This window comes from Crotalus tigris, unplaced genomic scaffold (assembly GCF_016545835.1).
Source record: "Crotalus tigris isolate CLP2741 ecotype Arizona unplaced genomic scaffold, ASM1654583v1 scf7180000023617.9722795, whole genome shotgun sequence".
NCBI classification, from domain to species: Eukaryota; Metazoa; Chordata; class Lepidosauria; order Squamata; family Viperidae; genus Crotalus; species Crotalus tigris.
In genome coordinates, this window is record NW_024100081.1 from 9476300 (window position 1) to 9490638 (window position 14339).

The 14339-nt window shown below is 33.2% G+C and overlaps 1 protein-coding gene across 7 annotated transcripts in view; it reads right to left on the reverse strand.

The window, feature by feature from the left end:
• PHF14 (PHD finger protein 14) overlaps window positions 1-14339 on the reverse strand; it is a 134902-nt gene that overhangs the window by 102906 nt on the left and 17657 nt on the right. For all 7 annotated transcript variants that reach the window (XM_039319970.1, XM_039319972.1, XM_039319975.1 and 4 more), the window contains exons 4-7: window positions 12084-12228; window positions 9051-9210; window positions 3438-3549; window positions 1518-1655 (exon numbers count right to left, since the gene is read on the reverse strand). In XM_039319970.1, the coding sequence (XP_039175904.1) occupies window positions 1518-1655; window positions 3438-3549; window positions 9051-9210; window positions 12084-12228 (555 nt within the window). The remainder of the gene's footprint in view (window positions 1-1517; window positions 1656-3437; window positions 3550-9050; window positions 9211-12083; window positions 12229-14339) is intronic.

Here is a 14339-nt window from a genome sequence, read left to right on the forward strand (position 1 = left end):
TATAGGGGCTTTAAAGGTAATAACCATCATCTTAAATTGGAAACAGATTGCGGACAGTGCAGCTCATGTAACAGTGGTGTTACATATGCTACTCAGGAGAGCATCCATAATAGTCCATCCTGCTGCATTCTGGACCAATTGTAGCTTCTGAACACTCTTCAAGAGTAGCCCCATGTAGAGAGAGTTGTAATAATCCAAGAGAGAATTTACCAGAGCATGAGTGACTGAGTGCAGGATCTCATAATCCAGAAAAAAATATTAAAGTTTCTAAAACAGTTTTATTCAATCATAGCATGAACAACTCATGTTGCAGGATCCAATCTGAGTAAATCACTGGAACTACAGGTTTATTCTTCCAACTTTTGAACTCATGCTGGAACACATTCTCAAGAAACATCTCACTCTCCAAAATGTGTGCACTGGGTTTTTTATTCTAGTTTTATGTGGTACCTGATTGTGTGTGGCTTTTAATATTAGTTATTAATAATTATTTTAATTATTAAATGGGGTATCCGGCTATTAAGTCATTGATTGTTGTTTCCTTGTGCTGCCATGCCTTCGGCTTCTAAGTACCTGATAAGTTGGTGGTAAATCAGCATTCCTGTTGACTGAGAAGGGGCTTCAACCTGGCCACCAGCTTCAATCATTTCTATTTTTGTCTTTTTGCTATTTTTGTCCCTGCTTGACCAACAATCTTACTGGCTGCGAAATTAAATGCACAGTGCAGATCAGAACACATTCTGGAGAGTGAGAAGTTCCCCGAGGATGGGCTCCAGCATGAATCCGAAGGCTAAGAAGAATAAATTTCTATTTCTACACGTATATTTCTCTTCATTCACAACTCATGTTGTTCATTTTTTTAATGAAGGCAAGTCAAATTTAAAAACCTTATCAACTTCTGAAAAACTATAGGCTTATAGAATTATTGATTTTATGTACACATAAACAAGTATATTTTTTCTTTCAGTACATGAATAACACAGTTGATAATAAGTATTTTGCAACCAAAAGCAGCTTTTTAGTTTTAAACAGATATAATACAACAATGTAATTATGATAGATTATTATCTGACAAAATATCAGACAAAAATAATGGATGGCATGGGGCATCTGAACCCTGTGTTATTTGATTAGAGAAGCACTCAACTGTAATAAGAGCTGAAGGTCCTAATCAACCTATTTATACATTTTTAGTATAAAACAGTTGCAGGATAAAATCTTTCTATCAAAAACAACCATCTCTCCAAAGAAAACAGAAGGAAAAGAGGAAGGCAGATAATGCCTGTTAATTATGATGTAAGGAAAAAAACCCAATCAACTTTAAAATAAAGTATGCTATGCTAAATAAATATGCTAAATATTTTTTCATCGACTACTTGCACTTAAACCTAAGGATGACTTCAGTATAACAAAATATAAATGCGGTTAGGTATGATATTTTAATATGTTTATCTGGATTTTTAATGGTAAAAGATCCCAACTCAGATTGAATCATTAGAATACTCAAATTTACTTACTTCCTCTGCGGCAGCTTCTGACAATAGGCCTTCTTTCTGAGCACAGGTCACATGGAAATAAGCTCTACACATTCCAGCATCACAGCTAATGCAAACACCAGTTCTGGCAAAACGAGGATCTTCACAGAAGCTACATTCCTGCCGCAGATCAGTGAGAGAAAGCAATGGAATAAATACTAGAAAAACAGACATCAAGTATTATCTATAGATAGTTAACCACGGTAATTGGGACTGGAATTTTCTTTGCTAAGTAATACAGTTGTAAAGTGCAATGTCACATGACTTCATTGTTTAGAGACACAATCATGGCAATCCCAACTTGCATTGTTAATAAAATCTCACCAGTCCTAAGACTCATCTTGATCCAAGTCATTCCCAGCTAGTTCCCTCCCAGCCCTGAGCCTTGGTAAAGTGAAGGACTGTCTCCTCTTTAAGGTTCTCACCCAACTATCTCTCTGTCCGTATCTGCTACTTTAGCCACCTTGTCAACCTTCCCAGGTAGACCAGATAGGAAATATGACCAGATGAGCTAATTCTAATTTATTATAACAGAATCTTGCAAATACAATAGTGTGCATCTCTTCTGTCTCTTTTACAGACTCAGAAGTTAGGAAGGATTCTTCCTAAGTCTCTTTATTTTTCTATTATGCAGTTGCAGGCTATGTCTTCCCTTACTTGACTGTTCCCTAGGCAGCATCTCTCCTTCTGCCTCCCGGTCTCTGAGTTATTTCAACATACCATTACATCCTGCACAATGACATTCCTTGGAGTAGAGGCAGCACTGGGGCCAAAAAAGAGGTCTAAGATCTTCAGCAGTCTCAGCCAGATGCCACAGCCCTTGGACTTCTACTTCAGCCCAAGCTCTGCTGCTGCCGAGGAGTGAACCTCAAGCATGCTGCAAGCTACTCTAGTGCACAGAGCAAAGCCCCAACCACCCCGCTGCCTTTACTTGTCTTCATTCTGCTGCTGACAAGGTGCCCCCAGTCTGACTTTATGCAAAAGCCTCTAAAGCCTTCCAAAACATGAGAGCAGCGCATGTGAATTGGAGAAAGGCATGAGCAGCCTGAGGAAGAATGTCTGGCCAGAAGCTGTCTTACAGAGGGCCAAGCCAGGCATTCTTTCTGAGCAATGGGAGGAAGACAGCAAAGGTCATCTAGAGGGAGCAACACCTATAGAGCACATGGGTAGCTGGGGTTTTGCACTGTGGAGGCTGACCATGGTGCAAGGCCTCAGATGACACTCCTTGTGGTGATAGTAACAATGGGGTCAGTGTAGGTGCCCAGAAGTGGTGATGGCCTGATGGGACTGTTCAAGGCCGTGAGTCTCTACTTCAGCACCAACATCACCAATGTTGAGGAATTCTGCTGTTCAGGGCAGCCAAATGGACAGAGCATCCCTATAGTTATAGTACAGGCAAGCTGTACAGGTGAATGGTTGTCAAGCAAGGACCATCTGTATATACAGGGTGCTTTAAGTATCTTGACTACTTTCAAAATGTATTTTTAAAGAATCCAATCTTATAGAAATGCAAGAAAAATAAAATGGAGAAATAAGCAGACTGTACAAATGATGGGAAATTCAAACTGAAATAGATTTTTCTTCTACTTTCAACAGAAAAATTAACATAAATTATTCTAAATTTCTGTAATAAAATTTAATTAAAACTGTATATTTGCTTTTCTGCCTCACTTTCAATTACAATTTCAACAAAGATAATATAATCCATATGAAATATACAAGATCACCAATAACAATGAACAATGATTACATTGTTTCTTATCTCCAGAAAGATAGTTCATAATAATAGAAAAAAATCATTATATTAATCTACAATACACTTTGAAAGCTGCAATGAATAGAAGCAAACAAAAAAATACATAATAGCAATCTACATTTAAAATACAACTCTTTTGATGTTACCTTTGCACCATACTTGGAATAGTTCATTTCTGTAAGTGTTACTGGTCGCAATTTGTCAATATCTCCAAATGCCACTCCGGGAACATAAAGTGCACAAACAATATGGACCCATCTATAAAAAAAAAGGATATTGTGCATTTTGTTATATTTGTTTTCAACGGGATAGACAATTGCCCCCTATATATAAAAATATTGAAATATCTTTACATCTGAACAATAAATGACAGAAAATAAAACGATGCATTGATCCAATTGATAATTGTATCTTCTACAAATCTGAAGTATAGCACAAGAATATGTTTTAAATTACAATTAATGAAGTTGAAGCTAACATTTTACATACCCTTCTTGAGATTAAAGCAAAAAGTTATTATATTTTCTGCATTCCTTTGAACACTCTATATTGTAAGCTTCTATAGAGATAATTGGAATATGTGCAGAAAAGAATTCACTGATCAATTTGTATTTATTAAGTAAAATATTTCTCCCATTCTACAAGAATAGAGCTTAGCACAAAAGAAAATAACTTGCAATTCATCCATACATTAGAAATATAGAAACACACTAATAATCTAATAAGCAAAATATAATTAACATATAATCAATACAAATAATGGCTTAAGTAAATAATCAGTGGCATTGCTGTTGTATCTCTAAAAGAAGATCATCCCAGCCAAGAAGGCTCTATCTTCCATTTCTTTATTATGTACAGATTACACTGTTGAGATGCAAAGGACAATCTTCTTGACAAACCATAATCCTAGGGCAAGTGTAAATCAGAAAAGTCACTCCCTCAAATATTGAACATCTTTAACACTTCCCTAAGTTGCAACTTCCAAATTGTTTTTCAGAACAGCTCTATGAAGATTCTATTATGATAATCTGTACTGGCAATTGTCAAAATATAACCATTCTGACTGGGTTCTCACTGCTTAGAAGCCACCATTAAACTTAAGATCTTATGACTTCAGATGAACATTAAAAGCACAAGGGCACAATTAAGTTATTGAAATTTATACTACAATTTTCTAACTTTTTTTCTATATCATGTTTATTTGATTAGGCTCTTCAAACTTGAAAATAAATATTTCTGATGTAATCTTAAAACTAAATTCACTGCAACTTGGCTATTTGCAAGTTAAAATGTATTCTTTTCTCAACTGTCCACACCAGGCATGTCAAACTCGCGATGTCACGTGACGTCGCACAATGTATCAGGCTGGTTTTGCCATTGCCGGCAATGGGGTGGGCGTGGCTTCCACGTGACGCGTCCAGCCCATGGGCCGGCAGTTTGACACCCCTGGTCTACACTATGCAATCAGCAGAATTTTAGGCTTGTTCTAATGTTTGTACAATCCCAAAGGCTTCGTCTGTATTGTTTTGCTTTTTCTTGTATACATTTGCCCAAGGACTGTAACCCATCAAGAAGATTATCCTTTGTGTTTAAGAAGTGTGATCTCTTAGCAGCATCTAAAAAATAGATATTGTAAAATCATGAAACAATTTTATACAAGGATATTTATGCAAGTTTGTGAATATTTTAAATCAGATTTTAATATGCTCCAAGCAGAATTGAAAATAATTTCAATCTATACAAAATTTCTTACATCCCCAACTACTTTTGCCATGTGGCAGCTTGCCATATTTTTGTATGTGTTTTCTATGAGAAAAAGTAAAAAATGTGGAAATATAGAGCAATCCTTTATAGAAAATATTTATGCAAAAACAAAATGTTAACTTATTAAATAAATATTTTATGAAGAGCATGAGGACTTTTAATTTTTTAAAATTATTTCTGAAGTATTACAAAGGAAAACCAGTTGTTGGAAAATAAAGGGAAATAATAGGCCACCTTCACATTATCTTCAATTATTTTAGTTTAAAAGGCAAGGGTTTGGCTGTAAATTTTTGATAGAATGTTTTAATGCAACCCCACTATTGCACCCCGAGGAGTTCAATATAAAGATACACATCTTCAACCACAGCTGCTTCTCAATTTAATTTGCACAGTTTTTTCATGCTCCACTGGTGTATTAAATGCTGCTGCACTTTGTAGGAGTTTATCTATGATAAAACCAACAGCTGGCTGCTTGCTTCATAGTGACCTTCTCAAAATGTTTTAGTACATGTCACACAAGTACTGTAGTATTACAGATTTAAACTGCCATTTCAGAATGATTGGCACACAAGTGTCTCATTTCCTCAACCACCTATGTGTGAACTCCATCCTGAATCTTTATTAAAATACACAGAAGTCAGTCAAGTTCACAGCTGAGGCAGCTTCAGCTGCTTTTAATACTATTGCCTAAATGTTTTCCTGCTCATTTATTTAGTTGCACATGTTTGAGAACCTTGTAATTAAGACAAATTGGGTAATCAAAGAAGAATAATCTTTCGTGTTACTTCCCCATCTATTTTGCTCAGAGCAAAGATGACAGATGTTGGTGATTGGAAAGAAAAAAAGAAAGAAAGAAAATAAAGACAATAGTCTTATTTTGATTATAGCAAAACAGAAGATGTCATCCTATCTAAATCATTCATAAAATTAAAGAATACATTTAAAAAGATATGTCTTTAAAATTAACTATTTAATGGAATATCACTTAATATTAAAAATTTTTTTTAAAACAAATAGTTTAATAATCTGACAAATGAAAGCCAGAAAAAAAATGTACAATTTATCTGTACAACCACCTTTTGATATCATAGGTTCAAGTAAATTATAAGTAGGCAACCTTGTGGCTCCCCATTATTTAATAATATGTGTACTGTGAGTACCCTTTTCAACTTTGAATAGGATGCTTTTACAACCTATTCAATGCTCAATAGTGCAGGAAAAAAGGAGATTTCTTTCCTTTTCCTTTCCACCTTCCTGAGATATTTTCCACTGCTTCAGATCAGAACCTGTACGTTTCATCACTACTTAATGACTGTTGACATTGTTTTTTAAAAAGCAAAATGTTCTTTTTCCTTTTCCCTATATTGAAACTCCATTTATATATCCAAAGCCTTTCGCTCTCACATTCCATTCATATCAAATAAAATCAAGCTAACCCTTTATTATGGGTCATCAATCCAACATAACCAGTCCATTTATTCACTCAGCTGAAATTCCTTCTATAGTCAAATTAAGTCCACTGAAGACAAATTGTGTTTATTATATTTTAATTTATAAATTAATATATTTTACAACATGAAGATTTGATTTTCTTCTCTATTACCATACAAAAAGGTACTTTACTTTCTGACTGGATTCCAAATAGATAAGCAACAAAATCTTGTATCTGCCCTTCTAATTGAAAATAATATTTTATTCCACAATTCAGCAAGATAGTACCCCGCTAATTTTTTTGTCTCCACCAACTTTCGACACGGATGCTGCTTATGGCAGATTTTGCATCATGTATTGCAAATTGTTTCCTTATTTAAGATTTGAAGTTATATATATATATATATGTAGGTCTTTGGTTGTTCGGGTTTTCTCCCACATAAAATTTGAAGTGCCAAGTGTCAAGAAGTGCCAAGACACTTCCAATTTTATGTGGGAGAAAACCCGAACAACCAAAGACCTACACACAAATTCCCGCGAAAACATATATATATATCCGGGCTGCAAAAATCCAGGCAATCAGGGATAGGTCTTAACACTCCCAAAATGCTAGCTCTGTGCTACCGATACTTTTCTCCAAAGTCTCATTTCAACTTCAGACTTCCAAACACATATATATCACTGAACTTCTTCCAGATAAAGCAATGGTGATATCAAATCAATTGGATAAGTTCCTGAATATTCAAAACTGCTTTCAGTGCTTTCAATTCATTTTAAAAAGATTGTTCACAGCGAAAGATCTTTAAATGGCTGTAAAGTAGCTTATAAAGTAGATTGTTTTTTTCATACTTATCTACAAACATACTTCCATACTTTTTCAAAAGAGAAAATTGACAATTAATTAAGCTGCATAAGTCAAAATTGTAAAATTATTCTTTCAACCCCATCACTGAAATTGCAGCCTACTAACTGATTTTTGGTGGTAACGCCATTTTCAATGCAGTTCATCAAATTAAATATTCAAATTCAAAAAAGTCACTTTAAAACAACATCATAGTAAATTCATGAATGACTTAGTATTTGAAACTCCTGATTCAAAATATGTACGTGTCTCTGAATACAAACAGAGAAATGGAACTAAGTGTTATTTCATTGTTAGAAACTGTAGCAGCAGCAGCAATAAAACTGATTAAGACTGAAAGCACCAGAATGGTATCTGGCAAGTTGTTAATGCCCAGCCCAGCCAAATGTTCTTGCACCTTGAATAGATGGATGGCAATCTATAGCTCCTTCAACAGCTTTTAACACCAAAGTAGTGTCTTTATTTATTTTAAGGCTAAAAACTGTGAAAGACTGATTTGATGCTGAACATTTTTCATTTCTAAGCTTTTCCCAATTTTTGGGGGGGTGATTGTGATTTTTTTTAACAATGCTTTTATTAAATATTGTAGTTGAACAGATAAAAATACAAATTACAAAAAATAAAAGAAAAAAGTAGAAAGTTAAGGGAAAAAATAAAAAAATAGTATAGAAAGAAAAAATAAAAAATAATAATATAGCAAAGAAAATAAATAAATATTTAAAGAAGTGACTCCTTTGTCACAACAATTTGAACAATTTATCACCTTCTATTAAAATATAACAATCTATCTCTTAATTCCTTATTTCATCTCTTATCTAAAACTGATTTTTAAAATCTCATCATTCAGTCTTGGTCAGCAAAAGTCCCATTAACAGTTACCAGAAATAACACCATATCTATTTTAACCTTGATGAAATAAACCCGCTTTATATTCTTTCCTTTTAATTTTAATAATTTTAATCTGCCTTCAAATAATGTTTTTCTTTCATTTTTTCTTTCTTCTCACAAAATCCTTCAGATCTCTTCTTAAATCCAATATAAACAAGTTATCTAAGTCATTCTTTAGGTTAGCTATTTTTATATTCCTTTTAATGTATTTATTTATTTATTTATTTATGAGACTTATATACCGCTTTAAGTGCAAGCACCCTCTAAGCGGTGTACACCAGTAAGCAATGTATATATATATTTACATTGCCCCCAACAATCTGGGTCCTCATTTTACCTACCTCGGAAGGATGGAAGGCTGAGTCAACCTTGAGCCGGTGAGATTTGAACCGCTGACTTGCTGAACACAGTCAGCTAAAGTGGCCTGCAGTACTGCACTCTAACTGCTGCGCCACCTCAGCTCAATTATTAAATATCAGCTAAATTCCATTTGTATGACTGGTATTAAGTTACTATTTTACATTAACAAATACTTACAGTCCTGGACTGTAAGGCATTTACTCTGTCCTAATGAACTGGCAGAATATTAATGCAATGGAAAGACTAATCAATATTATTCTACATAATCAAATTTTAATATGTGTTTCAAAATTGAGCTTTTAAAATATGCTTTTGTTTTTGTCTTTATTTCTGTTATTGTTTGTCTTATTTGTATATTTTTGCTTCTTTATATATACCAAATAAATTTATTTTAAAAAGCATGAAAACCAAATGATAATTTTCAGAGACCTACTTGTATTTTATTGCAACTAACCTGCCAGCATCTGTCTCCTTAAAGATTCCATCTTGATTGGGACAAAGTTCACAGCTTGGAGAGACTCCGCATTTGCAAGCATCACAGAACCATGGTTCAGTGGAATTTTCTGAAGCGGAGCTCATAATAGAATCACTTTCACCATCAACACCATAACAACCTGCAAACAAGGGAAAGATACATATGTTAAAGGAAGATATCAAATGGTCGTACTAAATTTAAGAATCAGAAAAACAAGGATCAGGAGGACGTGTTCATCAAAAGAAAAAAAAGAATCTTAGATTGTATCTTTCAAGAGACTTGGTAATGTACACAAAGTACAAACATTTATTTAATTTGTCTATTTTACTAGGGATTCTGATTATATTGATTTTATATATAATAAAGGAAACAATGTATATGTCAATACATATGTAATATGTAAACAATACACATCAGAACAATACACATCAGAATGACAGGCTATCTCAAAGAATTCAGATTTCTAACGGGAAAAGCAATAGCAATAGTACTTCATAATGCTTTACAGTCCCCTCTAAGCGGTATACAGAGTCAGCCTATTGTCCCCCAACAATCTGAGTCCTCATTTTACCGATCTCAGAAGGATGGAAGGCTGACTCAAAATTGAGCAGGTAAGATTCGAACTCCTGGAGTGAGCAATGAGTTAGCCTGAAGTACTGCATTTTAACCATTGCGCCACCATGGCTCTACGGTTTTCACAACAACAACAAAAAAGGATATATTTTTTTTTAATATCTGCAGAAGCCCCTATACACTTTTAATTTTTCTATAATTATGCTGATTCCAAGAAAAGTAAAAAACTTTTTTTAAATTGTATATTTAATTGTACTGCATAATTACCTATCAACAGAAAAAAAATCAGGATAAACAGTATTTTAAAGCAAGGACTGTTTCAAGCCATTGTAAGAATGGTTAAATAGCGTATTAAGCACCACTAATAACAATGTAACAGTGAACAGAGAATCTTGAAGAAAAAGCAAAAAAAGTTTTATAAGAATAGGAATGAAGATGACTTTCGAATAATGCTTGCAACATAAATTAGTATTCAGGATATTTTCCAGTATGTAAACAACTATATTACAGTAAACAAGGAAGTATGTACAAATGCATAATAGACAAATGAATTATAGACAAATGAATCATCTACATCTCTAAGTCAAAATGTAATAAGTACCAGGTATTTTTCTTTAGACCTTTTGTGATAAGGAAAATGGATACAGGTGGAAATGCTGTTCCAATATTATAATTTAGCTTAGTGGATTTTTGTTTAAAGATAGCCATAAAAACAATAGCCTTGGAATTTCACTTTTAAAAATGGAAAATAACAAAAGAACATTTATAAAAAGCACTTTAAAAAGCACTTCAAAATGATTACATTTCTTCTCTAGAACTGAGCAATAATACCTTCTATTAATTGCTAGTCAACCAATTTTTTTTCACATTCAGATCTAATAATAAAGAAGTTCTATTATGAGCAAAACAAGAATCTATATATTGCAGAAACCATGCCTAATCTATTATATGAAGATACTTTTAATATAAGGCATGCTTTCCATCTTCCATACTTATTTTTCTATTATTAACAGTTCAATTTATGACTGTTGGAGTAAATGGTACCTATAAATGTATAGGTACCATTTACTCCAACAATCATAAATTGTATATTGGAAAATAAACCAGCCTCAGAAATCAGTACTATCAAGTTTTGCCACAGGCCTATAGTTAGGAACTATTATGTAGATGGGGCTATGAAAGGATGGAATGTGGGTCAATTTTATTTCACATAAAGGAGAAACCAGGACTCTTAGACTATAACTTGGTTACCACTTTATCATCCCTATTTCTGGTCCTAAAGAAATCTATCCTAATCTATTTAAATGAATAGCATTTCAAGCATAGTTTATGATTTGAGATAAAATAATATTAAGATTATATTGGAACAGTTAAATCTTAATTTCAATTATATTCAGTGAAGCTGAATATGTATAAAATAGGAATATAATGTTTCTTCTCAACCAATCATTCTGATGGAATTTCAGGGCATTTTACAGTATCTTACCATTATTTCTGTACAAATACATAATTGCAAATCAGAGCTCCTCAATTGAAAAATTATACAGTAGCCTACCTACTACCAACATTTAATACATATTTAATAACATTTAACCTCAACAAAACTGGTTGTTTTTCTGAAACAAAGGATCCTACTCATTTTTTTTATTTCTATTCAAAACTCAAAAAGTTGAGGTGGAAAAAAGCATACAGAATACAAGTATACTTGATTAACAATAATAATTAATAACAGTAACAGTACTATCACTAAGCAACATGGTTGTAACGTACAATGTTACACGACTGCACGTTGGCGTTAGCAGCAGTTCCAGTTGCCGTTAAGTGTTATGGTCATTAAGCACAGCATCTCATGATAATCATTTGTGCCTTTTCCATTGACTGTGTTTGTTGGAAGGCAGAATTGAAGGTTACAAATGGTGATCACATGACCACAATTGTGAACGGGTTGCCAAGCACCAAAATTGTAATCATATGACTGTGAACGACAAGGACCAGTCATGAAACATTTTATTCAATCTGATTACAACTTCAAATGGTTGATGAATAAGTGCCTGTATTATGCCAATATTACATCTGTATTACACACCAATCAATACGACCAATAAGTTGGAAATGCATGAATTTCTGATTAGTCCTTCATTTCTGTGTGTAAACAGGAAGAAGCAGGAAACAGTCAAGTCAAAGAAGCACCTGTCATCTGGATTTTTTAAAAAACAGTTCTTTTCAAACCTCAAGCTATTAGCCCTGTAATATTGTACACCTTTAGCAATATCATTTTAATAATACACTATTCATCAGGATATACATATCTATGAATTCTGTTAATTACATTATGAGACAATTATTAAACCCATTCATTTAACCTACTAATAAACAAATTCACTCAATATTAAAAAATAATAATTACTTAGATTTAAGTTGAAGACATGATAGAATTACCTTCATGTACTGTTATTCCACAATTGTCACACTGAATTATTTCATCAGCATCTTCACTATTATCTCCAAGGCAAACACAACAAATCATAATATGGTCCATTTTCTGGGAGCTCCAATTCTGAGATTTTTCAAGAATCAGTGAGTCCTATCAATAAAAAATGTAAATACATTATTACATTAGAAAAGATATTATGGGCACTCATATTTGATTTATATATATAAATATAATTAACTTTATATTCACACTGTAGTTGACCAATTTTATTGTTCACTCCTTTTATATGGGAATATAGAAAATAAGTGAATGATATGCCAATTACTGTTACATTGATCCTAAACAACCCTTAGCCTTGCAATTCTAGTGCTCACCCTTCTCAATTAGACTAAGAGAACATACAAGAATTAATATGCTTGACAATGCATTCTATGCTGATAGGAGATTGTCTATTCTAAGTGATAGAGTGATTGGGTAAGCAGAGACTTACAGATACCCTAAAATTAATAAAGACAGCCAGTTTTCAGGAATGAATAAATAGGGAGAGCAACAATTTGGTAACAGAATTTAAGGGGCACTTCCTAATAAATGTACTTGTTAAAGTTAACATTAAGTACTCAACTAAATTAACAGTTTGAGGATAGAATAAAAATCTCTTTTTATGATAGCTTAAGAAACAGAAATGAAGATAAATATGCATGATTCAGTTTGCAAGATTTGTGTTCTGAACTGAAATTACCTGGTATTTTTCTGCAACAATGGCAAGTTTATGGAGGTATTTGTGAAAAAATAAAAATAGAGCAGCAACTGTCCATACTTCATCTCATAAGAGAGGATAAAAATGTATTAGATCAAATAAATAGGATGCTGCAAAAATTGCTGAGAAATGAAATTATTTTCCATAAGAAAGAATATTAAATGAAACAAGCCCAACAAACAAGAGTAACAATTACTAATAAGCCATAGAGATAATATTCTGTGCCACTGGAATTCAGCAATAGCTTTGAAACCTTCAGAGGGGAAAAAAAAAGAGCTTCAGCCTTCATGGAAAGAAAAGAGGCACTGCTGAACAGAAGCCACAAAGTGGTTTCCTAGAGGCAGATATGCCCCTGCAAGAGGACTTAGAAAATAATAATGTTACTAGTCAACTCATTATTATGAACAGAAATAAAGATGTGATATTCAAAGTGATTGATTCATTAAATGTATTGTTTGTCAGGAAAATAGATTATAAAAGTGAAAAGAAAAATTCTAAGATATATCATGTCCACTGACAATTATCCCTTTTCGTTAGTCCACACAATTTAGTGTCTCAGATGATACTTCCATCCATTGTTATTATTATGGTAGAAGAATAGGAAGAGAAAGACAAGTACTACGAAGATTCTGGCTTGCAAGTGGTGCAGACAAGTGAGATGTGGGTTTCTGGGATTTCGAGTGAGTTATGTATCATTAAATAGCACAAGATGGGTTGTAATTCCCAAGACTGGTAACTGTGTTCACTGGAGAGTTTGATCAGAAGAGCTTTAAACTGAATCTGGGTTTTGTGTGTGTGTGTGTGTTATTATTTATCTAGGAAATCCCAGGAGAGTGGACATCATCCATATCTCTGAGGGATGCTACTGCAGAGGACAGGGGCTATGACAAAAAAGGCATGCTTCCTCTATTCCACAAGATGACAAAAATTCATTTTATACAGATACCTACATTCAATCTTGGGCACTACAGGATAAGGTGGAAATACTACTGTAACTAGATCTAAGTAACTTGACTTGATCAACAAACCATAAATAATATTGACTCAAAAATTGCATGTTCTTCATTACCTATACTCTAATGCTAGCAAAGACAAACTTCAGTTCTTAGTATAGAAAGACAAATATGTTTGCTAGATCTAATAGGAATTTGGTTGGATGATACAGAAATTAAAAATAGGAGAAAAAGAAAGAGAGAAAGCATGTCAGTATACATTAAAATAATCATAACAAAGCTAAACAAATTTGGCAATGCATTAAGTGGTATCTCAGTTAAAATAAGTAGGTAAAAATAAAAACAATGTAATTATTGGTTTTATTACTATTTCTTCTACCATATGGGGCTGTTTTCCAAAAATGAAGAAGAGAACTTAAATATAGCCATGACAGTAAATATAATTAACTTGACATAACACCTTCATATTTCCAAGAAACCTTCTTGCTGATAACATTCTCTCTTAGAGGTGGACGAAGGCACAAGAAATTAAGCAAACTTTGACTTAACCA